Source organism: Arachis ipaensis, chromosome B10, assembly GCF_059453495.1.
Source record: "Arachis ipaensis isolate K30076 ecotype BB chromosome B10, ASM5945349v1, whole genome shotgun sequence".
Lineage (NCBI taxonomy): Eukaryota > Viridiplantae > Streptophyta > Magnoliopsida > Fabales > Fabaceae > Arachis > Arachis ipaensis.
Window position 1 is genome coordinate 149,193,802 of NC_142435.1, and position 27,766 is coordinate 149,221,567.

The following is a 27,766-nucleotide window of genomic DNA, read 5'->3' on the forward strand; positions in this document are numbered from 1 at the left end:
TGTATATCTCCCATAGTTTTAAAAAATATCAAAAATTATTACGTTAAGGTATAACACTCATTCTACTTTCATTTAACGATTAAAAACGTTTATAAAAATATTTATTAAATTAAATTTAAAAATTTTATTAATAATAATATTAATTTGTGCTTTTAAAATACATATTAGCTAAACTTTTAAAACTCTAAAAATTAATATTCATATAGACACAAATATATTTAATCTAGCCTTTTAACAGAAGACACCTAAATATTTTTTTTTGTGACTATACACCTAAATGATATTTGATGTGGTAATATTTGCTCTATCAATATTAAACATACACTATACATACTTATATATAATAATATCGAAAAAATTTTAAGTGTACCGAAAACACCAGTGTTCTAATTGTTTTAATCGTTGATTTTAATTAATATATATTATATATATTTTTTATAATTTAAATCAACGGTTAAAATAACATGGTACACTTAAAAGTCTTCCATAATAATAATAATAATATAGTTAAAATCAGAAAACCTAAAAAAAAAAGTAACCGCGTATAGTCTTTATTAGAAGTTAATAATAAAAAATCGTTGAATAATTTAATAAATTTGACTAAATTATTATAATTATTATCTATTAATTTTTCATAAAGACAAAATATGTGTGAATTTCTACCAAAAAAAAACACAATCCAACCTTCAACTGAAAATACGTTACATACATTCATGGGCAATTTACGTAAATACATTGTTTCAAAAATGGTTACGCAATTACGTTGTTTCACTATATTATATAAACCGCTACTGGCAGTAGCGGTTTATAGTTGCACAGAAACCGCTAGAGCCAGCAGCGGATTTTGTTCAAAAAGTGCAGCATGGAAACCGCGGCAGCCCATCGCGGTTTATGTTTGAGAGAAGTTGGTCATAAACCGCTGCTGGCAGCAGCGGTTTATGTGCGTCGGATGTGTGCGTAAACCGCTAGAGGCTATAGCGGTTTACGTTGAAAGTTTAAGTATATTTTGTGTGTGTTGGATTAGAGTTGGTCAAACTGGAGTTTCAATGAAAGTGATTTTGTAAAATTGATTTTGGATACAAGTGAGTTTGTGCTAACATGATTCATGTTTGGCAATTTTATACTAAAATTGATTTTGATAAAATGAAATTGTTTGGATAATATTAGTTAAAATCACTTTTAAATAAATAATTAGTTAATTACCAAAAAAATATAATATTAAATTATAATATTATTTTTTAGTATATTTAATCTTTTTTTATACTTCTTTTAGTATATTTTTTATATAATATTTTTTATAAAATTCTATTTTAGTTTGTTATAATTTTTTAATTCTCTCAGTATTCTTTTATTTAGTATTATTTTGAACCGTAAAATTTTATTACTTATGATTCCATTATTATGTAGGATTAGTTTTTTATTTTTTTATCATTTTTAATAAGATTAATAATTCATATTATAGTAGAATTACAATAACAAATTTAATAAAAGAATCAAAATATAAAAAATACTAAAAATTGAAAAAAAATTAAAATATTTGAAATGACTTGAAACAAATATGAAAATTTTTTTGAAAAAAATCAATAATGATCATCAAAGGTGAACTCACGTTTGAAGTGAACGCAGAAGCAACAATTTTTTGCTTCCAGTAAACGCGCGTTTAAGCTGCAAAATCACTTCTGCGTTTAGAAGAAAAAGATTGCCAAACAAAAAAAAGCAGCATTTAAAGAACTTCAACGCACTTTTCTCCTCTCAAACGGGTTTGTCAAACACACTTATTAGGTTCATATAGTTGGTGTCTTACTTGACTTAATACATATAAACCATTCAGTGCAAGCTTGTAGCCTAAGTCCCTTCATCAAACATTCTATGTTAATTACTAGTTAGTTGTATTTTTCAATTGTACATTCAGTTACTAATTATTATTATTACTGTACTGTAATTATATTAAAATATTAATTTTTTTCTTGATCAGTTCTAATTCTTATTTTGTTTTGATTATTTATTTTGGTTGATTTTTTTCTTATTTTCTTAATTATTTTCTTAATTTTTCTTATTTCTTATTTTCTTATTAAATATTAATTTTTATTAAAAAATTATAACAAACTAAAATAGAATTTTATAAAAAATATTATATAAAAAATATACTAAAAGAAGTATAAAAAAAAGATTAAATATACTAAAAAATAATATTATAATTTAATATTATATTTTTTTGGTAATTAACTAATTATTTATTTAAAAGTGATTTTAACTAATATTATCCAAACAATTTCATTTTATCAAAATCAATTTTAGTATAAAATTGCCAAACATAAATCATGTTAGCACAAACTCACTTGTATCCAAAATTAATTTTACAAAATCACTTTCATTGAAACTCCAGTTTGACCAACTCTAATCCAAACACACACACAAAATATACTTAAACTTTCAACGTAAACCGCTATAGCCTCTAGCGGTTTACGCACACATCCCCACGCACATAAACCGCTGCTGCCAGCAGCGGTTTATGACCAACTTCTCTCAAACATAAACCGCGATGGGCTGCCGCGGTTTTCATGCTGCATTTTTTGAACAAAATCCGCTGCTGGCTCTAGCGGTTTCTGTGCAACTATAAACCGCTACTGCCAGTAGCGGTTTATATAATATAGTGAAACAACGTAATTGCGTAACCATTTTTGAAACAATGCATTTACGTAAATTTGGAGTTGAAACAATTTAAAAACGTAAATTGCCCTACATTCATGGATACTTAATACATAATATACATAATGCTAGCTAGGATAATATTCTCCATACATATCCATTTGATAATTACTACAAAAAAAAATATTCATTCGCACCATAACTTAAAATATTTATATACAACACTAACAAGATATGATTTCATTTTCATGAACGATGCTCCTCCTTAGAAATGGAAACATGGAACACAAAATTAGTGGGGTCAGTGAGTTCAAAATAACAAATATCTCCAACAACTAATTTGCATTCTCTTGCGAACTGAATCCAACCTTTACAAAACGAACCAGAATTCAACACTTTCACAATCCACGATTCTTTTCCAACTTTAAATGTCACATCTTTCCCAACACATCTTTCATTCCTGCAAATAAAGCTCCTTGGTATTCTCTACAAAAATAAAAATGTATTTAATTATATAGCATACAATAACCACAAAAATATAGTAATATATATATATTAATATATAATATACAATATTCTGGTAATTAATTCGTACCACGCGTGTTGGTGTCTTCAATTTAGATTCTGTTATCAGAAGCTCGAATTGATTATTCGTCTGCCTATTGGGACTTTCGGACTCTGTTTAGATATAGAAAAATAAGAAAAAAAAAAGCTTAGATTTTGTAACCAAAAATAAAATAAAATACAACAACAACAACCAAAATAAAATAAAATAAATTGCATAATAATATATTTTAAAAAAATAACAAAAATAGGAAAATTTTAAATATAATTAGTAAAGAGATATTATATTTAGCTACTCTACTTTATGCTATAAGAATATATTTTAAAAATATACTAGTAAATTTTTTTACATTTTCCTGTATTCAATATATTAAAAATTAAAAAATAATTTTTAGTAAACTTTTGCTAAGATTATTAATTTTTTATCTTTTATTTTTTTTAGTATTTTTTTATTTTATAAATTTTGTGAAAAAAATAAAAACAAGAAATAAAAATAAAAAATAAAATTGTATTATATTTACTGTTTTTTTTTTCACAAAATAAAAAAGAACATACAAATAATAAAAATCACTGAAAATAAAAATAAGAAAAATAAAACTACAAACCAAACCATTCCAGAATTTTATTAATTAATAATGATAAAAAATAAATAAATAAATTAATTAATTAATTAATTATTTAAAAGTTAGAACCTTGGAATTGATGAGGATAAGATGATGATGATTCTTGTCTGACTCGGATGATGTAAATTTTGAAGGAATGGGGTTCAACTTTCGTCATCATTTCGAATACACAAACATCACCAACTTCTAACCCATTTTCTTCTCTAAATTTGTGCCATTCACCATAGATACTTGTTCTGTTCTGAGAATCATTGTAACTGTATTTGATGCTCCATTTCATGTCTTCATTATCACTAACCCAAATTGTGCCACTTCCTTTTAATCTATATAAATATTGTTCCGAAAATGAACTTGGTATTTGCTGCATGATGCAAATTAAATCATTCATGGTTATTAAAATTAAAAATAAAATAAAATTAATCCACAACTGTAAATAAATTTAATTATTTTTATATTTTGGATTTGGTTATTCTATTTAGTTAAAAAAATAAATAGAACATGGACTGAAGTAGTATATAATTTTTAATATAAACATAACATTTTAGTATTCTATTTCAACAATATATAAAGAAAATGCATGACTTGACCCCAATTAATAACTTTCTTTTGTTATTTTAAAAATTGATTAATAATAACAAATAATAAAACTACACTCTGTACATCAATTAAAAATATAACAATATTAAACTGAAAATATAAAAGCACAAAAAATAAAACATGTATTTTTGTGAGTGTGAACTGTGAAAAAACTTATTTTTATTAATAGAAAATAAACTCTAGAAAATATAGAATCAAGTTAATGAATGTGAATGTTTTTTTTTTTTTTAATTACCAGGATCCCGTAATCAACATATGAACGCCTCAAATCACGAACAAAAGAAGGATTTTTCAGCTTTGAAGAGATGGCTTCAGCCCTCTCCAGTGCCTTCCTCCGGTGATCACCACATTTCATATTTCTCCTCACTTTTTTGAGCATGCTTTTACTTGTTCCTGTAAATTCAAATAATTATTTAAACTATTTTATTTTCAGCATTTATAAGGTATTCCCTTCAATCCTAACGAGTTATATATATATAGGCTAGTTATATTGATTTATTTAGTTAACATAACCAATTATATATTATGAAGCAGATAAATATAAAACTTTATCATGATACATAAAAAAATACTTTTGATAGATATTCTTCACTATAAGGTATATTGATTCTATTATGACTTTTGAATTTCTTCAGCTTTGTTTCGAAATATGAGCTGAATAATGAAATAAAAAATATAAAATAAAAAGAGTTGAAGTTAGATTTTAATTCAATTACCTTCTGTTTTGGTTCTCTTTTTCATCAAGAGTGGTTTAGAGTGCCTTTCTTCATCATCATCATCATCAATTACAATATAGTCATGATTTTCATGAACTTCTTTGAGCATGCTTTTACAAGTTCCTATAAATTCAATAATCAAACTATTTTATTTTTCACATTTATAAGATAATAGAATCTAATTTTAATTAATGCATTCTCAAAAAAAAAAAAGTAATTTCTTTTTACATTAATAATATGAATGGTTATATGAAAAAACAAATATAATTTTTATACTGTAGTGCTACTGTAGTGCATGCATTAAAATTGAACTTTATGTATATATAATTTATGTATGAAAAAGATTCATGTAACTCTGTTTACCTTCTTTGCTTCTGTTGTTGAATTGTTCTGGCTCTTCAGCAATAATCTCAATAGAGTCATCATCATCATCATCATCATCATCATTGAATTGTTCTGGCTCTTCAGCAATAATCTCAATAGAGTCATCATCATCGTGATTTTCATTTGCACCTTGATGGTGATCATCATTATAGAAATTTCTCACATTTGAGTAATCAATTTCTAAAGTATTCGGATGAAACACTATGAGTTCAAATTTCGATTTTCCATTATATTTAAAAGTCACAAAATATTCATGTTTTAATCCTAACAATTCCACAACTCTTCTCCACCCTTCATTTAACCAAACACTATTATTTTTCTTCATGATCCATTTTATTTCTATTCTATGTCCAGTTGGTAGCTCCAATAATATAGGATTTGACAATCCTTTCCAATTTTTCTCTACAAAACTTGGTGGTATCTCCTGAAATAATAAGCAATATATAATAAATTAAATATTAAAACTAACAAAAAAAATTATATATACATTATTATTTAGTAATTTCTCGACATAAGTTTATGATTTTACAATGAATAGGAATGCATCAAATTTAAATAGACATGAGTGATGATATTATTTTTTGTCAACGAATTGTTAAATAAATTTTATATGAAAGGGGAATAATAAAAAAATAAAAATAATAATAAAATAATAATAATAATTAATACGAACCAATTCATGAAGTGATGACGGTTTCTTCCATTTTGGCTGGTTTTTCCTCAGTTGGTTGGGATCAATAAGAACCTTAAAAAACATGTTATTATAGAAGGCCATATTTGTTTGTCGCGAAGAAGAAGAAAAAGAAAGAAGAAAACGGGTGATGAAAATTAGGGAATTGAATCAATTTCATAGGTCATAGCAAGTTATAAATAAATTTTAAGAAGAGTATAGAGTACGTTATAACTCATGGAGGAGAAATGCATTCTAGAAGATTTTGGACGTTCATAAAAATATTTTTTTTAAATTAAAACAATAAAGAAGTTTTTTAAAAATTAAAAAATAACTGAAAGATAACATAAATTCATTTTGACAAAATATTGGAACATTTACTCTTTGGCAGCATATTTTGCCAGTCATGTTAGCTTTTAAGATGACAAAGTTTTTAATATGTTAAAAATTTAAAAGACTTGAAATTTTAAAATACAAATTAAGTTCCATGCCACTAATCACTGCATAATTATATAGGTAACATGAGAATAGAACGATAAAATTTATGATAAAAAAAAATTTTAATGTTGGCAATGCGTTTTTTTATAGGTACATACTTTCGATATATTGACTAATTTATGCACGTCGATGTGATTAAAAAATAAACGAATAAAAAAATATTATGTAGATTATATTTATTTTTTATTTATTGTTTAAAAAGCATTATATCATTATATTTATAAAAATATTTTCATAAATAAAAATATTTTAATATATATAATTATATAATATTTTTAACAAATAAATAATGATAAAAATAAATATAACCTATACGCATCATTTTTTAATCGTCTATAAATTTTATTATATCGGTACATATAAATTAATCATCACACCGAAACAATCACTTTTTTCATAAGTTATTTAGTAAAAAGAGAAATTAATTTGTCCAATAACAATACTTTCTTCAAAATATTTACTTATTTTTATTCTTCTTTTATCTCATTAAGATATTTAAGTGTTTATGAAAAAATAAAAAAAATCTTATAATAAACAATTTTTTTTATCATTTTTTTAAATAAATATTTTTAGAATTAAAAAATCAAAAATAAAATAATTTATTATAAGCTATAAATATTTATTGTTTAAACTTTTTTTTCAAAAAAAGTTTAATTAAATTGTTTATCCAAACTCTTTTTTTAATTTTGCACAAGTATTAAGACAAACATTAAGTTTTATTGAAAACATAAGAACTCTAATGAAATATTTTTAGAGTATTATTTTGATATTTTTTGAAAATAAATTAATTTAGAATTTAAATTGATAGATAAAATAAAACCGATTCCACTTTAAAGAAATAGTATCACTTTGATATAAATTAATAAAATTAGATCTTCTGAATTTTAAATTTCACTTTATCTATAAAGTGTGATCTCTCACTATTTATTTTATAAGTGAAATAAAAAAAAAATTCAAAAATAAGATATCATACTTTATTCTTTTAAGTGAAAATTCAAAATTTAAAATATCTAAATTCTAAAATTTTGATACTTCAATAATTATCTTCATGAAATAATTAAAATAACAAAAAAATTTAATTGAATTAAAATCAAACATAATAGTAGAGATGGGTTAATTATTTATGACACGTAATTTTTTATTTTGTGAGATTCAAAACAAAATTAAATTTAAAAAATAGAATTAGAGATAGATGGGTTAATTTTTTACGCATAGATAATTTTAATGTAAAATACAATAATATTTAACTATTTTAATATTTACATTATTATAATAATAGTATAAAATATTACTGACGTTTTATAATAACAATTTTAATTATTTTATTTAATAATAGAGGACACAATAGATTAACATTAATTAGTGACTTCTTGAAAGTAGAAAGCTGACACTTAAATACTTAATTACAACAAAAATAAAAATGAAAAGAAATAGTCAATATATATGAAATGAAATACCAAGATTCTCCATACAATCCATTTGATAATTACTACAAAATACAAAAGATTCTCCCCATGACTTAAAATATATAAAGACAACATTAACAAGATCTCATGATTTTTCATTTTCATGAGCGATGCTCCTTAAAAATGGAAACATGGAACACTAAATTTTTACGGTCACTCAGTTTAAATCGACAAATGTCTCCAACAACTAATTTGCATTCTGTTGCAAACTGGATCCAACCTTTGCTAAACGATCCACCATTCACCACTTTCACAATCCACGATTCTTGTCCATATTTAAGTGTCACATTTTTCCCAAGACATATTTCATTCCTGCGAATAAATTTCTTTGGTATGGGCTGCAAAAAAATGTCTTCAATTAATTTTTATTTATATAAATACTATATATTAATATATAATATATATAATATACAATATTCTAGAAACTCGCTACGTACTACGAATACTGATGAAGTGAATTGCTTTAATTTAGATTTTGATATTCGAAGCTCGAATTTATTATAACTCTGCCTATTGGGACTTTCAGATTCTGCGCAGGAAAAAGAAAAGAAATTAGATTTTGTAACTCAGAAGATGAAGTATACATTCGTGGTTAATTTTTTTTTATATATTGAAAAAATCTTGGTGTAATACTCAATTATTAGATTTTACGGTGTTTTTTAGAATTGTAGAAACAATACGTCTCCTTAGATTGACAATATGTTTGGGGCGTATTGTCAATCCAAGGAGACGTATTGTACTATTTTCACAATTCTAAAAAATACCATAAAATGTAATAATTAAGTATTATACTAAAATTATACTAATATGTAAAAAAATAAACGTACATACGTAACCAAAATAAAATAAATTGCAGAATAATATATTTGAAAAAAATAACAAAAAGAAAAGAAAGAAAGAATACTCTGAAGCACGTGACACTGTGGAGATCTTCCTGAAACCCTATTGTTTCTTTTTCTCTTTCTAATAACTTTATCATTATCTTTTTGTTGATCAGCTTCATATACCACAAGGAAAACAATGAATGAATCATCAAAGGAAGAAAAATAGGAAATATTTAAAAATAATAATAAAGGGACATTATATTAATTATTTTTATAAGCACACCTTATAGCACTAATATAAAAAAAAAATAAAGGATGAAGTATAAATATTTTAAAAAAAATGGTCAAAATTTTGAAAAATATTATTTTATTTTAAAAATGTTCTTAAATTTGTAAAAAAATTAAAATTAATCTAATAATAATCAATTATGTTATACATCAAAATCAGTCACTAAAATTAATCACTAATATAACATACATATTAAAATAAAAATAAATTAAATTATACATATTTATATACAAATATTTATATACAAATATATTATTAGCTAATTTTAGTGTATAAATAATATTTTTAAATTATAATATATGATAATTATCCTTAATTTACTTGTGTTGATGGTTATTTTTATAAAATTGTTACCAAATTAGTTTCAATTTTTTTAAATAATTAGTCAGGCAGATGTATATATTTTATATAAATCGAAAATTCTTGAAATAAAATAAAATTTAAAGTATTTTTAAAATTTTTAATAAATTTTAAAAAACAAAAATTATACTTTATCTAAAAATAAATAAATTAATTAAAATTAAAGTTAGAACCTTGAAATTGATGAGGAGGAGTTGGTGGTGGTTGTTGTGTGACTGGAATGATGTGAATTTTGAAGGAATGGGGGTTGACTTGAGTCATCATTTCAAAGACACAAACATCACCAACTTGTAGCTTATTTTCCTTGCAAAATTTGTTCCAACCACCATGGATTGTAGTTCGTTTTCTAATATTAGAAAAATTGTAATTAATGGACCAATTCGAGTCTTCATCGTCACTAACCCAAATCGTGCCACTTCCTTTTAATCCATTTAAGTATTGTCTGGAAAATGAAGATGGTATATGCTGTGTGTTCCAAATGCAATTCACTCGTTAATCAATTATTACGTATAAAAAACATATTTAGTATTTTATAAAATTTTTATTATGTAACTGTGAACTAGTATAATTATCTAATTAAAAATATATAAAATATATTTATGCATAAAAATATAATAATATAATAATCAATTTTTTTTTTCATCTATTTCAATGAGATGTAAAGTACTAACTCTCTTAGGTTTACAATATTTGTCATTTTAATTATTTACATATAATTTTAAAAATTTTAAATTAGTTAATAATAAATAATAAAACTACTTACTAATAAAATATTCAGTGGCTTAGCTTCTATACTATGTACACCAATTAAAAATATAACAATATCAATTTAAAAATTGAAACTACTACAAATTGAAAATATAATTCACAAAAAATATAACAAAAAAAACATATTTTTACTAATAGAAAATAGAGTCTAAAAAATATAAAATCAAGTTAATTATTGACTTTTTATTTTTTATTTTTTAATTACCACCAGATTAGCATTGCCATGAACATATGAAGGCTTCAGAACAAGAAAAAAAGAAGGATTTTTCAGCTTTGTAGATAAGGCTTCAGCCATCTCTATTTTCTCCCTAACATTATTGAGCATGCTTTTTCTAATTCCTGAAAAAAAAATATGATAAAATATAAGTTATTGAGGTAGAGAAATCTAATATTAACATGGTAAATAAATAAAAAAAAAACTTTTGATAGATATTCATTAAAAGGCACATTATTTTTTTTAATCAAACCTAATGCTTTGTCTTTTGAATTTTTTCAACTTGATTTCAAATATGAGCTGATGAATAACAAAATAAAAATAGTTGAAGTTATTAGGTTTTGATTATTACCTGCTTTGTTGGTTCTCTTCTTTGCCTTTGGTTCCCTTTGAACATGATCATCAACAACAATATAATCATGATTATTTTCATGAACTCCACAATCTGAATGGTAGTTTATTTGTGAAGCACTCTTATCATATACTTTGAGTTCAAAGCATGATCTTTCTTTGTATTCAAATGTTAACAAAAATTCATATTCCAAGTGACATAATTTCACAACTTCATCCCAACCATTTTGCAACCAAATTTCATTTTTTTTCCTCTGACTCCAATATACTTCTTCTTCCCTATTATTTGGTAGCTTTAGTATTATAGGATTTGATATCCCTTCCCAATATTTTCTCACAAAACTCTTGGGAATCATCTGAAAAAAAAAAAGAATATATAATTGAATTAAAGAAAATTGTGCATGCATTATGTTATAGTATGATGCAAAGAGAAACAAAAGAATATAATAGTTACCAATTCTTTTTTGAACTTGTTGTGTACAAGTATCTTAAAGAAACCTGGTGACGATGAATGCATAGACATTGTTTAGTACTTAGGTACTAGTAAAGATGAAGCTATTGAATATATATTTAGTTGAGAACAAACTAAAAGGATATATATATAATATAAGCTTATTGATTTTTTTATTCAATAACATTGGCACTTATTATAAAATTTTATCCAATTCTTTTTTAAAGTTAAGAGTGAGGCTCGAATCTAATATCTCTAGATAAAGAGAATAGATTATATCATTTGAGTTATAATTTCATTTAACTTATTCATGTGTGTTTTTGTCTTTTTATTATGATAGATTTGTTTTTTTTTTTTTTTTTTTGATATTTTTAATACATTAAAATGTAAAAACTATTGAAAATGTAAAAAATATTTTTTAATATTTTTTATAATTTTTTAAAATATATATTTATTATTAAATTATTAATTATAGAAAATTTTGTTTTAATCAAACTTAATTTAGTGTGATATTTAGTTTATGTATCTATATCTATATGTTTCGGAAGAAAATTACGAAAATATGATTATCTTGATTATTTGAATGTTAAAACAGACATGGAGAATTTTTTTAATTTACTCCTTAATTATGTTAAATAAATCTAATTTATTAAAACATCATATTAAAATGAAAATCAATTATTTCAAATAAAATATAAAAACTCAAACGAACTTTAACATATTATTATATAGACAAAAAATATTAGAGAAAACAAAACATACATTAACTTTATGCTGTTTTAAGGTTTTTTTCATTCATTAGAAAATTAAATAAAAATTTCTCACATTTTATATTGATTCATCTGCTATAACCCACTAGGGCACTAGTCTTATCCGTGTGTTGTTTCCAATTTTACATGTCTTGTAACCAGTGACTACTGAAAGTTTGGAAATTGAAACACACAAACTATTGATGACGATGATGATGTAAGACGGCATAGGGGGGATGAAGTATACGTAACCAATAAATATATAAATAAATAAATTTCAGAATATAAAATATATTTAAAAAAATTATAGAATACTCTCAATAAATAAATTTCAGCCCACTCATCATGAGTATCCAAATAAATGGTTTAAATTTGTTGGATTAATTTGTTGATCTACTTAAATAGATTAAAAAAAATTAATAATAAATCAGATACATATTTGGTTACAAAAATTTTTTTACAGATCTGTAATATATAATAAATATATTTAATAACATATTATTATTAAAAATATTAAAGAAAACAAAGTAAAACATTAATAACTTTATGCTGTTTTAAGTTTTTTTTTTATTTATTAAAAAATTAAATAAAAATTCCTGACATTTTATACTTTTCTTTCCAATTCTAGGAAGGAAGCCCTTCTAAGTCAAAATGTTATATTGATTAATATATTATATATTCCTATAGTAGTAATAATAATAAATAAATAAATAATTGGATTAACTTGGAGTTCCAAAAAAAAGCACATTATGTTTAGTGACTGATGAGACAGCTGACGCTACAACCCCCTACCGCCACGCCACCGCCACCCTATAATAATAATAATGATACGATGTTTACTTTGCTAAGCAAGCTAACTAGCTATATTCATTTACAATTTTTGGCTTTTTTTTTTTCAACTATATTATTTATTCACATTTTTTAATTTTAATATTGAATAAACAAAGATAATTTTTATTTTTATATTGAAGTAGTAATAGTATTTTTTTGAAATTTCAATTGATAAGGTATTATTCTCAAATGTAGAATCGATTAATTAGAGAAATAAAAATTAGATGTTTCTATTTATGAAAGGTCAAGAATTCCTGATTTGTGAGAAATATAGAGATTTCTGTTAAAAACAATTAAAATATTTGAGATATAGAAATCGAACCCTCCAATTTGTATACTTTTCACATTTTTAAAAAACACAAAAAATTATAATATTAAAATATAGAGTAAAGTATCGTTTTTGTCTTTGAGATAAATTCTATTTATGTCCCTAACGTTTAAATCGTTCTATTTGTATCCCTAACGTCTGTAAAAATGATTCAATGTTATCCTGTTGTCAATTACACATCATGAGCGCTTTAGTTTGAGTTTTAAAAATCTCTTCTTGAAGTTAGAATACAAATGTATGAGATAGAATCGATGATCTACTCCGAAAAATAGATCATCAAATGTTGAAACTAATTCCTAAAACATTTACATAATTCACTTTTCTAGAGACATAATTGATTTGTTCGATTTTAATATTATACCCATTATTTGTCTTTAGATTCAAAGTGAGACCTAATTGAGAATGAATACAACCAAGTGAGAATAATTAAAAAATATAATCTGATTTGTTAGTATAATTGATAATAGGATAATATTAAATCACTTTTATAAACGTCAAAGATACAAATAAGACGATTTAAATGTTAGGAACATAAATAAGACTTACCCAAAACGTTGGAAACAAAAACATAGTTTACTCTAAGATATATCACTATTTCTACTTTCATAAAAAAAAAAAAAGGCCAAACAAAAACATTTTTCAGTGTTATTGAAATTTGGTATGTTTTAACTTGGTGTATTTCACTGACATAAAACTGGATGTTAACACATCACATGTTCACATTTTAAAGTATTTAAATTTAACCCTTAAATTTAATTTTATCAAATTTTAAAATTTCAGTCTTTCATAAAATTTGAGGGTCAGATTTTTCTAATAATTTTATTATTTTTCAAATTTAACCCTCAAATTTGTTAGCATCTAAATTAAAAAAAAACACCCCAAATTATCATCCCACAGTATTACGCACAATGTTTCTCCATCCTTAAAAAAAATCAGCGATTTATTCATTCCAACCATTATAGAATACAGGCACATGCTTTAGGAATAGTAATGGTTATGTATTTTTTATTTTAAGGATAATAACGTTTAAAACAAAAAAAAAATGTTTGCAATGTAAACTCTTGGATGCATGTGCTTGGCGTAGCTCTCACTTAACAAAATTATTTTTATACTATACCAAATATACCCCTTTCGGTTAGCAACTAAAAATTCATTTACAAAGTTTAAACGATTGAACAGACAAAAAGAAAAACTTCATATCATCAATACATCATGAAAAATGAAATTATCTATTAAACTATATTTTTTAACTTCTGAGTGTTACGTACATATAATATTATAAACCAACTCTAGTGTCCTTTTCTAATTGAAACTTGGAACTTAAGATTCTCCAAATCAATAAGCTCAAAGTGACAATAATCACCATACTCCAACCTTGAGAAAATCGTGCATACCCATTATTTGGATAATAAAGTAATTTCACCTTCCATTCTCTCTTCTCATGAACTTGCAAGGTTGCAAAATTGTTCCACTGCTTACACTGTAATTCTTTATGTATTCAGTTGGTATCACCTACACCAAACACCACATAATAAAAAAAACTTTATTAGTTCAAGAATAATGGTTAATAAATGATATTAACAATACATATATGACATATAGAATATAGTTGTTGCATTTAATCATTTATACACATGATGATTATTCTAATAAAATTATATTTTCATACCGCATAATGACTTGTTCATGCTTGATGTGTATGGTGAAGTCATTCATTCTTGGGCATGGATCCGAAATTAGCTTTAGAAGTTTTATGCTTTTTAGGGAATGGTGAAGAAGAAGAAGAAGGAGGCCTATAAGAAGGGCCTTCTTGCTCTGAATATTCTAAAGTGAAAAAAAAAAAGTAAAAAAATTATCCTAAAATATTGTACATTTTTCACAAATTAGCAAAAATAAAAACAAAGATTGGAGTTACATGTGTTATAATAATAATAATTAATTTTTAATTTTACTAAAAAACAAGTATAAATAACACATGAAGTGTATCAAAATTAAAATCTAATAATTGATAATTATTTTGAGAAAAAATATAAAAAATTTTAATAAATAATGAGAATATAAAACCATGCAATATTTGAATTCATTCCATTTTTACCCTCTCTTTCTAAGATGACATATTTGAATTCTTGTATACATACTATTACATAATTAAAAAATGAACAAGGAATTAAATTAATTATTGATAAGGAGATATATGTAAATTACCAGGAGAGCTAGGAGTCAAAGGGTCTTCTCCATAACTACGAATATGAACTTTGAATAAAATATCGATTGGATCGACCAACTCAAAGACACAAGCGTCACCAAGTTTTAAACTATAGAATGTTGAGAATTTCTTCCAACCATTTGTAATTATAAATTGTCTGCAAGCAGAAATTCTCATCTGCACATCCCAACATTTGTTCGGATCATCAACAAGAAAGAGCTTTGCATTTCCTTCTTTATTCCCAAGAATTGGTTTAGCAAAATAGCTTGGTATAACCTGTTTTCATCATTAATTATTAGTTATTATTAGTAATGGAAATCTCACTCACAAAAAAAATTGGATGAATTTCAAGTGTTAAAAAAAATACTACTATATAAGATAAAAAAAAGGGTAAAGTATACTTTTTGTCCCTGAAGTTTGACAAAAATTTCAAAAATACCTCTAAGTATTTTGTTTCAATTTTGTTCCAAAAGTTTTCGATTTGCATCAAATATATCCTTGACAGCTAATTTTTCAAAAAATTTAAGATCAATTCAACAACAATATCATAAGAACAACACTCAATACAAGCAAATCAAGCATAATTTTCATGTATTATTGTTAGATTAGTCTTAAATTTTTTTAAAATTTAGCCTATACAAATCGAAAACTTCTGGGACAAAATTAAAACAAAATAAAACTTATGAGTATTTTAAAACTTTTGCGAAACTTCAGGGACAAAAAATATACTTTACCCTAAAAAAAATCTACAAAATTAAGGTTTAAAAAAATAATGAAAGTGATGATATAAGAAAGAATAGTTACCAAGAGGTCTCTGTCAGAATAGGTTTTCCCAAGTGCACATACAAAAAATGGATTCCCAGTTTGGAACCTACTCTTCACTTTCTCTTGAAACTTCTTCATGGTTTTATTGTCCAACACTTCTGGATTATCTATAAGAGCCAAGTAAACAAAACTTCAATAAAATTACTTTAAATTTGCATATAACAATTAACATTATTATAACATCTTTTTTAATTTTTTTAATAGAGATTAAAATAAAAAGAGAGTAATTACCATAATCTTTTTCCTTGGCAATATAATCAAAATTCCTAGAAGCTCTCCTTTTTCTTTTAGTGGTATTGATTTCACCATCAATAGAGTAATCTTCAGGCTCTTCTTTTATAATACTCTTCCTTTTGAAACTATTAGTTTCATCATCGGAAATTACCAGTGGTGGTGGTGGTGGAGGTGGTGATTGTGGCGGTGACAAGAGAGATTTCCGTCTTTTTCCATTAACAAACTCAAAAGAACCATCACTCTTTTTTTCACCCTTTTGCCCTTTTTCAACAACATTAACATTAACATTTTCATTTTTTTTCTCAGAATTAGAACATGGGTACTTAATTTCTAAACCACTTGAACCCAAAACTATAACATAAAACTTATTATTATTATTATTATTAGTTTTTTTCAGTTCATAACGGAACAAGAGAAACTGTGTCGCTTGGAGAGACACGTATTGTGCAAACTCTTTCCAACCGTGGCCAAACACAACGTCACCACGTTCATCCCTTGACCAATGAACTTCCAATTCAGCTCCGTTTGGAAGACTTAGAAAAACAGAACGTGACGTAATTCGTTTCCAGTAATTATGCACAAAACTCTTTGGCAATCTCTGTAAACAAAAATTAAAATAAACTTCTTAATAATTATCTTCAAGAACGAACACGAAATTCAATTAGGGTTACGAATAAAGCTACATACTTTGTATTGTTACTAAACCCTAAAGTTACTACTAATCAAAATTATCGAATAAAAATAAAGAAAGAAAAGAAAATTAACTACTAGTAATTACTAAGTCAAAAGATTAGGGTTTAGCATAAAAATTAATCCTAATTCAAAACCCTACTATTGGGAATTGAACTGCACACGATTCATTCTCCTATGTTGTTTTGGTGAACCCTTATTAATGTGACAAAAATTAGAGAATTGCATGGAGAATTGAAAAAATAAGAAAGAAAAAAGAAAAAGAACGGAAAAAAAAGTTGATGTTAATTATTATTACCAGAAATCCATCATCAAGAAGGTTCTTTTCAAGAATAACCTTGAAGAAGTGAACGACATCACGTTCTTGAGAAGACATAGTTGATCACTGAAATTGATCGAAGCTCAGGAATTTGGAGTCAGAGAGATGTAAAACTGAATTGAAAATGTGTGAAAATAAGTTGCTAAATTGATGGAATAATGAATTGTTATATTTATATGGAAAGTGATTAATTCATTTAATTGTGTAATTGAGTGGGTCCCACTTCTCAAACATTTAGGAAATATAAATTGATTTTTTTTGTGACTAGGAAATAGAAATTGATTTTTTTTGTGACTAAAATAGAAATTGATTGATACTAAGAGTTTGTTTCTAATTCGAATCTTTGAATTATTTTTTTTGGAAAAATACTAAGTAAATAATGGCTATCTTAAACAACATAAATAATTATCAATCAAATAAAAATATATTATATTTTAATTTAAATTTATTAATTAAATTTAAAATTAATTTATTCTTTTAATCTTATTAATTTATATTATTCACATATTATTCAAAAATATTATTGAGTATGTATACTTTTCCTTTCCGTAAAAACAGGAGATATTTAAGATTTAGAAAAATCAAAGAAGATAATGCGTTTTATCTCCTTTTAACTACTTACCCTTTTTTATTTTTTATTTTCTATTTTCGGTGTCTTTCTAATAAACCATATACTAGCCATAGCCAATATCTAATCTAATCAAATGATTTTCCTTTAAATTAGTAATTCTTTTACAAAAAATCTCATATTATTGGAAAAAATAATTCCTATAAGATCTTCTTTTAGTCTTAACAACATATTTTTATTTATTATTTTCATGTTATATGTATAAAGTGTAAACAATGTGTCTTATTATTTTAGATTTATGGTGTAGATGATAGAATTTTGATAATAATTTACTTAATTAAACTAATTAAAAATGTATATTACCAGATTATTCTAAATTTAAATGTAATAAAATTTTATTCTTTAATTTTTTGTATAAATCGTGGCACTCCTGGTCTACTAATTAAAAAAAATATATAAAAAATTTAGCATAAGACTACAATTTATGCTTTAAATTTGGATGCATGAATTGTTGTAGTACTACGTATTTTAAAGATGTCAGAAATATGACCTTTTTTTACATAAAATACTATGATTTATGTGAAAATCAAAATTATAGACAAGTGAGACAAAACCATGGGCGCACAAAGCATGAGTCGTCGGTTTAGGATGTGGTTTTAAACGAAATAAATGAAATCCACAAAGAATTCACAATTTATGAGAAATGATGTGTGAAACATGTAAAGAACCAATGATTTATACATAACTTTTGTCCTTGCATGTCATTCTGGTTTGATTTACCCGTGACCATAATAAATCAACTACTCTCCAGATATTTAGCTAAACCTAAATAAATAAAGAAATTGTTGGTTCCTTATGTTTTACGCATCCTTTTTCATAAATTGTGAGTTCTCTATGGTTTCATTCATTTTATTTAAAATCATTCCTACATTCCCATGATTTCCACGTAAATCGTGGTGTCCTGAAAAAGGGGTCACATTTCTAATACTTTTAAAATATGTACTAGTACAACTATTCATACATGCAGATTTAAAGCATAAATCGTTGTCATATGCTAGATTTTATATGTTTTTTTCTTAAAATTAGTAGGAATGCCATGATTTATATAAAAATTTGAAGGATAAGTTTACAAAACCCTAAACTCTAGTTTTTTTTTGGGAGAGTGAGGGATCCAATTACGGTTGTATCCTTCATTTCTTAAGGCCCAAAATATCTAAGCTTCAAGTCCGAAAGTTCCAAAATCAGTTTTGGGCTTAGGCTGCATAACGATCCAGGAAATACTACACACCCAAAAAGAGTTCAGACCGTCCAAAAATGAAACATGGAATGGGCCCATGTTGTTATGGGCCTGATATGAATGAGATCTTGAATTTGTATTTCCTGCGTATACTCTGATTTTCCCGCCATAACAGCGCGGTGAGGTTACTCACTTCATCAGTTCACCTCCTTTTGTTGGCTTGGCACAGTACCTCTCTCTCTCTCTCTCCCTCTCTCTCTCTCTCTCTCTCTCTCCAGCATATTTCACAGCTTAATCGAATGGCTCCTTCTTCTTCTTCTTCTTCGATTGTTACTGATTCACTGGATCCATCAACACCTACCGAAACTCTTCACAACGATCTTCAGGTTCTCTTCGCCTTTCTCCAATTTCCACCTCTCTCTCTCTCTGTCCAGCATATTTCACAGCTTAATCGAATGGCTCCTTCTTCTTCTCCGATTGTTACTGATTCACTGGATCCATCAACTCCTACGGAAACTCTTGACAACGATCCTCAGGTTCTCTTCGCCTCTCTCCATTATACTAGTTTTGAATGTAGCCTTGCGGTAAATACTAAATAGGTTGTGATACTCCTTAGTCCTTTCATAAATTCTTCGTTAGTTTCCAGCTCTGATTGATGCTTAATATACTCACGCACCGATCTTGATGCTTGTGATAGGTCTTTCTTAACTTCGTTTATTTCCAGATCTGAATGATGCTTAGTATAACATACGCACCGATCTTCCACATGAATAACGCGTGCTTTTATTTTATTTTTAAAATCTTATTGATCTTCATTCTGATTGCTTTGAATAGTTATAGGCGACTGATTATAATATATATTGTGGAAATAACATCATTTATTTTGCAATTTAAACTAAATTTTTTGTTTCAATTTGGAGCGTCTGTTAATGATTTGACTAATTTCAAACACACGACAAATGACGATATAAGTGATATTGCAGTAATTGCTTGATAATTTATTGGTGCTTCATAACGAGTGAGTAATATGTAGTTTGGCCTTCAAAAGGATATTTCCGACATTGCTGTGTTCTATCAACTGCAGATGAGCAATTTCCCGTGCTTTATTTGTAATTTCCGTAAAGGCTATAGATTAATTTTCATCACAATATGCGGAGAAGATAGAAGAGAACAAGTGTCATATGTAGTATTTGATTTTTGTCTTAGTTTGATTTTAGTTATACCTCCAAGCTACTACTAAAGGAGTACTGATTTTTAATTCTATTCTGTGTTCATTTTTGATAGCCATTCTTTGTTCTTCACAAACCTTCATCCCGAAGAAAAGATAGCTCATCAACAGGACAAGGTAAACTGCGAAAAAGAAATGAGCTGTCTTCACCGCAGAACACAGAAATAGGAAGGAAGTGTGAACGAAGAATGTGACTCACCATTTGTTTAAGCCGCTACAAATTGAAGCGTTTAACCGTGGTCAAGAATCGAGTCCACCATTCAGGTTCTTAGTTATCTTTTTCCATTTTCCTTGAATCTTGTGGCTTGGTTTTCTCTATGCTCGAGTAGGGAGATTTAGGAGGTATTTTTAACTTCTAATTCTTTTTCCTTGAATGATCTAATATGAAAATATTGATTCCATTTAGGATGTTTTAAGAGATCTTAATTCTAGTGTATTTAAAGATATACAACGATGGATTCTGGAGTGCTTCAATGCTGCTAGATTGATGGAGAACCTAGTATCACAAAAGCAACTCGATCCTTTCCTATTCTGAGTAATGCTACTCCTGGTCAACTGTCCACTGCATTGGTTATTACCGGTAAGCTTAGGCACTATCCTTTTTGGTGAATCCTGTGAATGCTATGATTCTTGGTAACTCTGTCTAACTAGACAGATGTTCATCAAATCTATGATTGACAGGAAATATAGAATTTGTCGATGATATATTGACCTTTGAAGAGCTCGGCCATTTCTTGAAATCCCATGGATGCCATGTAGCCAAGCTTTCTTCGGTGGATTTTTCAATGAAAAACGGAATTGCTGGTTGCTTAAAAGCTTTATTGCGAGAGTTTCCACTGGGTGAAATTGATGTATGTTTTTACGTATACGTACTAGTGCATTATTGAATTAATTCTATCTACTCGTACCTTCAATTTTACTATTTCCTTAACATTGATGTTGAGCAGTCAGCTGATATATCAATCTTAGCATCATGGTATAGAGAATAAGACAACAGCAATAAACCACTAGTGCTTATCATTAGTGATTTGGAAAGGTGTTGCGGATCTGTCTTAACAGAATTTGTCCTGATGTTGAGCTATAAGCGTCTTCTAAAAGTATATTTCCATGTAAATTGATAATGTGATTTATGTTTGTACATCTACTTAGATTAACTATGCCGGGGCTTCACTTTGCATGTGTCTATTGTTGATAAACATGGGATATATACTTTGTAAAATCTTTTTTATTTATTTATTTATTTATTTTTTTTGTATAAGGAGGAGCATTCACATGTATAATATGATATTGGCTTCTGTCTGCTTCCTCTTTTTCCACTAGCGAATGGGTTGTCAAGTTACCATTCTATGGAGCACCGCAGTTCTGATTTTGATAATCCATTCTTATGATCAAATTCCCTTGCTTTCGAAACTTATGACTCCCCTTTTCATGGTGGAAATTCTATTCACTTTCTATATAAGTAGGTCTATTGCATTACTTGTTAAATGCATCTGCCAATAATAAATTAGAAATATTAAGCATTCATTTTAACATGCTATGGTGAGATTTGCCTACCCTACATAATAGTTAATGTGGTAAAGTTGGAGTTCATGATACTAATTTTTCTTTGTGCTCAGTGCCTATGTGAAGCTGGAAAATATAGCAAAGTGCGACTGCTGGATTTGTTTTGCGAAGTGCTCAATCCAGATTTGTTCCCGCATAGAGATTCTGTTTGTCACATCAGGAATGAAAAAATCAAGGGTTGTCTTCAACAAATGGCCACAGTCAATAATACTCTTCCGTTCAAAGCGGTGGTTTGATTCGCCAAATAGTTCTCAAAGTGAGGTACATTGAAATATGATGTTTATTTTCTTTCAAGTACCGAGAAAGTTTCTTGATGCAATACTATTTTCCATTAAGATAATGTATTTTAGCAGTAAAGCAAGGTGGGATATATAGAGAAGCCATGAAATCTGTTTTGTTTCTGAAGTCAAAGATGACATCTAAAGCATATAGCTGCCTCCTTATATTGTTAAACTTTAACTTGATACTACAAGTTTAATCGAATGCTGGAATCTAGTATGAAATAAAATCGAAAACCATGCCATTGTAAACTTGTAATATGATAATGGGATACCAAATAGTGGCTCTAGCAAAACACAATTTGATCACTGAAATTGAGTTGTAATTTTCCTTATTTATTTTCTATTTGAAACTATTTAAGTGGAACTTTCCATTATCCTGTTAACCAAAGCAAATCCGTTGATTCAGCCATTTCAATTTTCAAAGAGACTAATTTTTGTTTACTTCAAATATCTGTAGACTTCTGACCGAACATTATGCACGGATCTCCCTACAGGAGCGCTTGGTCAACTGATAAAGAGTTGGGAAAAACTTACCGCAGATATTTGATATTTCCGAGGTATGCTCAACTAGTCTTTACTGTGTACAACTTCCTTCTGTTTCATTCATTCTACCTATTCCTTATTGTGGTTATATTAAAAATTGATTCCTTGTGAAAGCTCGTAATCGTTAAATAATGATTTGATTTCTCACAGATTCATGATAAATTGAAAACATTAAAATCTTCAGTAAGATGTGAAGATAGGAGGCGTCCACGCAAGAGTTCCAAGGACATATCCAAGTAATATTCTAATTCTAATAAGCGAAGTTGCGATTTCTTGGCAAAGGAGGTTGATTCTTCATTGATTGTACTGATCTGTTTGATTGAGAACTGAGAGAAACCTATTGCTCAAATTGAATGCCAGCTGTTTCCTTGACAGACCAATTGTCTGGGTCCTTTTGGTTGGGGTCCCAAAAAGCCTGGATGCCTCACCCACAAGCTTGCTCTGTGGCAGGTTTAAGTGAGATGCTGAGGTTAAGCAAGGAAGGAGAGGGGTTGAACTAATGTTGGACTTAACCTAAACAAGGGAAAGCAGGCCTAGTTATAGAATTGTGAACAAATGAATATCAAATTAAAGATTCTACAAACATTTAAGTTTAAAAAATGATTAACTAACGGATATGATTGTGATGTACTTCATTCTTTGAGGGCAAAACTCACCTTCATGGAATATAGGAAAGCTTTTAGCTTGTTTCTGGTTGGGTTTTGTGAGCTTGCCTTTCTAGGAGATACTTATGTTAATTATGGGAGGACTGGAAAATTTTTGTGGGCTGTTGTATGCTCTCTTTTTGTTGTGGTTGTCAAATCAAAACTCCTTGTCTGATGCCTATAACAATTCCTTATAATGATATATGCTGGTTTCTTTGCTTGTTTTCTTAATTGAGGCTAACTATTTTTATTCAGGAGATATGGATCGAAGGTTTCATTAGATGCTGAGAATGAGTCGACAATGTTAAACTTGCGAGCTGTTGCATTTATAGATTGTTTAGTTAGGTAAGGTTTTGTATTCTGTTTCATTTCAGGTGTAGATCGATTGATTGTGGAAAGCATGATGCCAGTGATAGTGAATTTGGGCTTGTTTGGAAAGATTATTTTTCAGTGATGTCTTTTTTTTCATTAAAAGTACTTTTATTCTATCAATTATATTTGGATACAATATAAAAATACTATTTTATAAATTGTTGGCTCAATAAATGGGTTTGCATGCGTTGTCTGTGTCCCTGTCTATTTCTCCTAAGCAAATAAAACTGAAACAGGACAATAGATTGATCAGTTTTTTTCATTATGGTCAGGGGACTATAGGTGTGAGCTCAGCTTTTCTATGATTGAAATTCAAATTTCATCGTCTTAATATTTAAGATAAACCTTAAGGTTAATATGTATAACTCAAGTTGGTGAACTAAATAAGCACCAATACTCTAGCATTAAATTTTATTGTTTTCTAAGAAGATGGCATTAAATTTGATTGAGATGTTGCACTATAAGCACCATAAGTGCTGATCTCTCTCACCCTCTCATTTTCAGAAAACATTATTAGGTTAATAGGTTTATTATCTAGTGTGTCCTCTTTTCTATTCTTTTTTTTACACACAACAGTGCCAAGTAACGTTGATAAAACTCGATCCATTCCCCCTTCAATTGATATGAATTTTGATGATATGATTTTATATGGCAACAAATGCTAATTCAGTTGTACAGGTTATGAATGCATCTCTCAAGTCATGTATTGTGCTGTGTGTGATAATTGAGATCCCTGTGGTTTTGTTTCATCCTATTGTTATACACAATAATGGACTATGTCGCAGGTCCTAATTGATGTTTATTTTTGGTGAAAACGAATAGCACTCTTTTATTGCTGGTTAAGTCTTGTCACTGATTGACCTTTTCCTGGAACAGAAATTACATGAGGCCCATCGAATGCATGCCTTTTCATGAAATTTCCTGCTTCAAGAATGTTGAGAAGCTTCAAATGGTAAGAGATTAGGGTTTTCCTCCTTGCCCCTTGCCCCAAATTCAAAAAAAAATATCAGCATATGGGCCTTTTATATAGAGAGGATGCAGTCGCAACTTATTGTGCTGACTAGCGTTGATTTTAGACACTGCCAGGTCAAAAGCATACTAAATCTTCAGACAATGTGTATTTGAGAAACATTTTATTTATCTTCCAAAGAATTGATCACCAAAGCTTGATTCTGTCCATGCTCGTGACTTGAGCTACCATTGGTTTAGATTCCGGTGTTCAAGTCCCTGACTAAATTTCATTTTTGTTGAGGAATTTTTATGATGAGTTATGGAGCTACAGATTTCAGGTGTAACTCTTCGGAAATGGGCTTTTTGGTGCATTTTTTTTTTCATATAAATTATGAATCACTAATAATAAGATTTCATTCCCCGATACATTATATTACTCATGGAGTTACTATAATTCAACCGCATCAACGCATCGCATAAAGTTAATACTTAATACACCTACCGAAGTCATGTATGATTAAGTTTGTTCCTCTACACTTTTAATTTACTTTTTGCTTATCGTAGGTTTCGATTGGAGATCCAAGAAGAAGAATTCAAGCTGTTTTGTTGGATTCACATAAGATTTTAAGGTGCAGTTGCTGTAACAAAACTGGCAATGCCCTATTGCATCAAGACAGGATTCCTCAATTCTGTAAGTCTATCTAGTAAATTATCAATTTAGTATAGCATGCCCTAGCTTGAAAATGAGGTAATCTCCCCCGATTCTAAATATTCATATGCCCCAACCGAAAAAGTGAATCTTTGTTTTATATTTGACCAACCCTATTCATTATTCATATACCATGATCAGTACTTGAGGGTTGACATTTATTAACGTGTTTCACCTTACATATGATTAATCTTGGCTGTGAACAGTACTATGCCACAACCACAGTGGAGTTTCTAAACTGAAATTTAGAAAATTGTACAGGTATTCCCTGTCTCGAGCACGGAGATCTTATCAATCTTCACGATTGGTTCCAGTCTTTTAGAACAATTCTTCACCAAAGAAATAAACGGAAACCGAAGTCAAAGCAGTCATCTCAGCCAAAGAGAAAAGATACAGCTGGATCTGGAGACCAAAATGAAGCACCAATCCAGTATCCTTTATCTTCCCCATTTTCCATTGTTTCTTTCACATAACAAGATATGATGCTGAGAATGCATTGGTAGGTTATCCCAAAGCATCAGTTGTGAAGTCATTATCTCTTTAATCTTGTGGTGCCATTTATTATTTGCATACACACGCATGCATTTTAACTTTTCAAGAATAAAGAAACATCTCCAAAACTACATGACAAGGGGCCATTTTGCACCTAACTCAACTATGATATCTTCATACTTTTTTTTATTCGTTTTTCAGTTTCCTCCCAATTTTTCATTAGTGGCCGAGGAACAATGTTATTTGCAAAATGAATATGCTAGCTTTCTACAAGCTATTTTCTTGGATAACATCCCCAGTTCTTCCAACATTACTTTCTTCCAAATAGAAAATTTTAGTTAGATTTGATTATCATAGTCAACCCTGATAACTAAAGCGGTAGAACTACTGTGTTATGAGTATCTTATTTAACCATGCCTAAAGTTAGCCTTGATTGCCACCTGTTTATTTTGCTAGTTAATGTGCTATCATATTCAATATTTCTCTAGAATTATGGGATGCATGGCTCATGCGTTTCAGAATATTGCAGTCCCGATGTCTTTTTCTCAATCAGGTCCGAAAATGTTACTCACACTGCAGAACCATAGTATGAAATCTTTGAGGGTGAATATATTTATTTGCAGCAGATTTCTCTCATGAAAATGCTTAAGAGACAAATCTTAGGCTGAAAATAACCTGCTGTAACGAGTTGCTTGTCTTTAAATGCATCTAAATTGAAGTTCAACTCTGGTATTTGATATTCGTATTGTATTTTGTATAGGCATATTTGCTATTCCATCATTATTGCTGTAATTGCGAAGCATTTTGTTGATGCTGCCATGTTGGTTTCAATCCTTAACCTTGTGTTGCCACTTGCCAGAGCACGCTTTTGCAGAGAAGTTACAGAAATGCAGATCACCGGGCTGCTTAGAATGCCAAGCAAGAGGCGCCCAGATTTTGTACAAAGAGTAGTATTTGGACTTTGAATGACGTTTGATGCCCTTTGTCATTTCCTAATTTTCTTATTCCAGTGTAATTATAATTTTATTTTCTTAAATTATTTACTTCCTCATACTCCGGTCAGCTCTTCGATTAATTGATGCATCTCATCCAACACACAGGATTTTGAAGGTAAGGCCGAAAGGAATAACTGTGTTTTATAGGGCCCAGTAGAGTAATATATCTTATAAAGTAGTATGAATTTGAATTTAACTAGTTCAAAAATAACATTTTATCAGTAATCTTTTTATGGTTTTATTGTTTAATCTTACTAATAAGTGTCTCAATTAGATGTAAATTATTTAAGTTTATAAGAATTAAATATATTGGAAAAATTGAAACTTTTACTTTTATCTTAATTAATACTTTATTTCTAAGTATAAATATATTACTTCATAGTAGAAGTAGCATTGATATTTGTACATGTTTCATTTTGAGATTATGCAGAAGTCTATTATATATATCTAGTTAAATAAGTTGGAATAATCCTTCTCAATGAGAATGTACGGTAAAACGAATGAATTGTTTAGAATCCGTATCAGAGTTTGTTTAAGTTTAATTTCCCTAAAAATGGCAGAAAATTGTCAACATATA

At 27.6% G+C, this 27,766-nt stretch overlaps 4 protein-coding genes, 1 long non-coding RNA gene and 1 pseudogene across 7 annotated transcripts; 2 read left to right on the forward strand and 4 right to left on the reverse strand.

Moving 5' to 3' along the window:
• Nucleotides 1-2,895: 2,895 nt before the first annotated feature.
• On the reverse strand, nt 2,896-6,308 carry LOC107621190 (B3 domain-containing transcription factor VRN1-like). Its single transcript, XM_016323224.3, has 7 exons — nt 6,207-6,308; nt 5,513-5,957; nt 5,150-5,272; nt 4,669-4,826; nt 3,906-4,197; nt 3,245-3,327; nt 2,896-3,135 (listed from the first exon to the last, which is right to left on the reverse strand). The coding sequence occupies exons 1-7, from the start codon at nt 6,306-6,308 to the stop codon at nt 2,896-2,898; spliced, it is 1,443 nt and encodes a 480-aa protein (XP_016178710.2).
• Nucleotides 6,309-8,021: 1,713 nt separating this feature from the next.
• LOC148582062 (uncharacterized) lies at nt 8,022-9,167 on the reverse strand. The gene is made up of 3 exons (XR_015902147.1): nt 9,072-9,167; nt 8,605-8,696; nt 8,022-8,505 (listed from the first exon to the last, which is right to left on the reverse strand). It is a non-coding gene; the product is annotated as an uncharacterized LOC148582062 (long non-coding RNA).
• Nucleotides 9,168-9,790: 623 nt separating this feature from the next.
• LOC110267705 (B3 domain-containing transcription factor VRN1-like) lies at nt 9,791-11,496 on the reverse strand. Its single transcript, XM_021113514.2, has 4 exons — nt 11,428-11,496; nt 10,975-11,329; nt 10,614-10,747; nt 9,791-10,105 (listed from the first exon to the last, which is right to left on the reverse strand). Exons 1-4 carry the CDS (start codon nt 11,494-11,496, stop codon nt 9,791-9,793), a joined length of 873 nt encoding a protein of 290 aa, XP_020969173.2.
• A 3,544-nt stretch (nt 11,497-15,040) lies between these two features.
• Nucleotides 15,041-17,663, reverse strand: LOC107621189 (B3 domain-containing protein At3g17010-like). Its single transcript, XM_016323223.3, has 5 exons — nt 17,586-17,663; nt 16,595-17,195; nt 16,343-16,470; nt 15,538-15,814; nt 15,041-15,156 (listed from the first exon to the last, which is right to left on the reverse strand). Exons 1-5 carry the CDS (start codon nt 17,661-17,663, stop codon nt 15,041-15,043), a joined length of 1,200 nt encoding a protein of 399 aa, XP_016178709.1.
• Nucleotides 17,664-19,634: 1,971 nt separating this feature from the next.
• LOC110267906 (uncharacterized) lies at nt 19,635-21,204 on the forward strand. 2 transcript variants are annotated; one of them, XR_015902151.1, is made up of 3 exons: nt 19,635-19,947; nt 20,696-20,903; nt 21,083-21,204. XR_015902151.1 is itself a non-coding variant. In XM_088500768.1 (2 exons), exons 1-2 carry the CDS (start codon nt 19,711-19,713, stop codon nt 20,831-20,833), a joined length of 375 nt encoding a protein of 124 aa, XP_088356894.1. In that variant the 5' UTR covers nt 19,635-19,710; the 3' UTR covers nt 20,834-21,204. The 2 variants fall into 2 exon arrangements, 1 of the variants encoding a protein (XP_088356894.1); XM_088500768.1 differs by having other exon boundaries at nt 20,696-21,204.
• LOC107621773 (origin of replication complex subunit 3-like) lies at nt 20,957-27,359 on the forward strand (annotated as a pseudogene). Its single transcript, XR_015893172.1, has 12 exons — nt 20,957-20,964; nt 21,057-21,219; nt 21,321-21,490; nt 22,256-22,432; nt 22,539-22,564; nt 23,001-23,040; nt 23,177-23,262; nt 23,926-24,015; nt 24,919-24,994; nt 25,558-25,684; nt 25,964-26,132; nt 27,054-27,359. The product of XR_015893172.1 is annotated as an origin of replication complex subunit 3-like (transcript).
• The last annotated feature ends 407 nt before the right edge of the window (nt 27,360-27,766 follow it).

What these genes read in the sequence shown, in the direction of transcription:
- LOC107621190 (XM_016323224.3), bottom strand. Translation starts at nt 6,308, where the DNA reads ATGGCCTTCTATAATAACATGTTTTTTAAGGTTCTTATTGATCCCAAC. An exon ending in CAACAACAGAAGCAAAGAAG is followed by an intron (nt 5,273 to 5,512) that starts GTAAACAGAGTT and finishes TTGAATTTATAG; the next exon opens with GAACTTGTAAAAGCATGCTC. An exon ending in ATGTTGATTACGGGATCCTG is followed by an intron (nt 4,198 to 4,668) that starts GTAATTAAAAAA and finishes TGCATCATGCAG; the next exon opens with CAAATACCAAGTTCATTTTC.
- LOC107621189 (XM_016323223.3), bottom strand. Translation starts at nt 17,663, where the DNA reads ATGTCTTCTCAAGAACGTGATGTCGTTCACTTCTTCAAGGTTATTCTT. An exon ending in ATTCTGACAGAGACCTCTTG is followed by an intron (nt 15,815 to 16,342) that starts GTAACTATTCTT and finishes TGATGAAAACAG; the next exon opens with GTTATACCAAGCTATTTTGC. An exon ending in TTTGACTCCTAGCTCTCCTG is followed by an intron (nt 15,157 to 15,537) that starts GTAATTTACATA and finishes TTTTCACTTTAG; the next exon opens with AATATTCAGAGCAAGAAGGC.
- LOC110267705 (XM_021113514.2), bottom strand. Translation starts at nt 11,496, where the DNA reads ATGTCTATGCATTCATCGTCACCAGGTTTCTTTAAGATACTTGTACAC. An exon ending in ACAAGTTCAAAAAAGAATTG is followed by an intron (nt 11,330 to 11,427) that starts GTAACTATTATA and finishes TTTTTTTTTCAG; the next exon opens with ATGATTCCCAAGAGTTTTGT. An exon ending in ATGGCAATGCTAATCTGGTG is followed by an intron (nt 10,106 to 10,613) that starts GTAATTAAAAAA and finishes TGGAACACACAG; the next exon opens with CATATACCATCTTCATTTTC.
- LOC110267906 (XM_088500768.1), top strand. Translation starts at nt 19,711, where the DNA reads ATGGCTCCTTCTTCTTCTTCTTCTTCGATTGTTACTGATTCACTGGAT. An exon ending in CTCTTGACAACGATCCTCAG is followed by an intron (nt 19,948 to 20,695) that starts GTTCTCTTCGCC and finishes CATTTTTGATAG; the next exon opens with CCATTCTTTGTTCTTCACAA.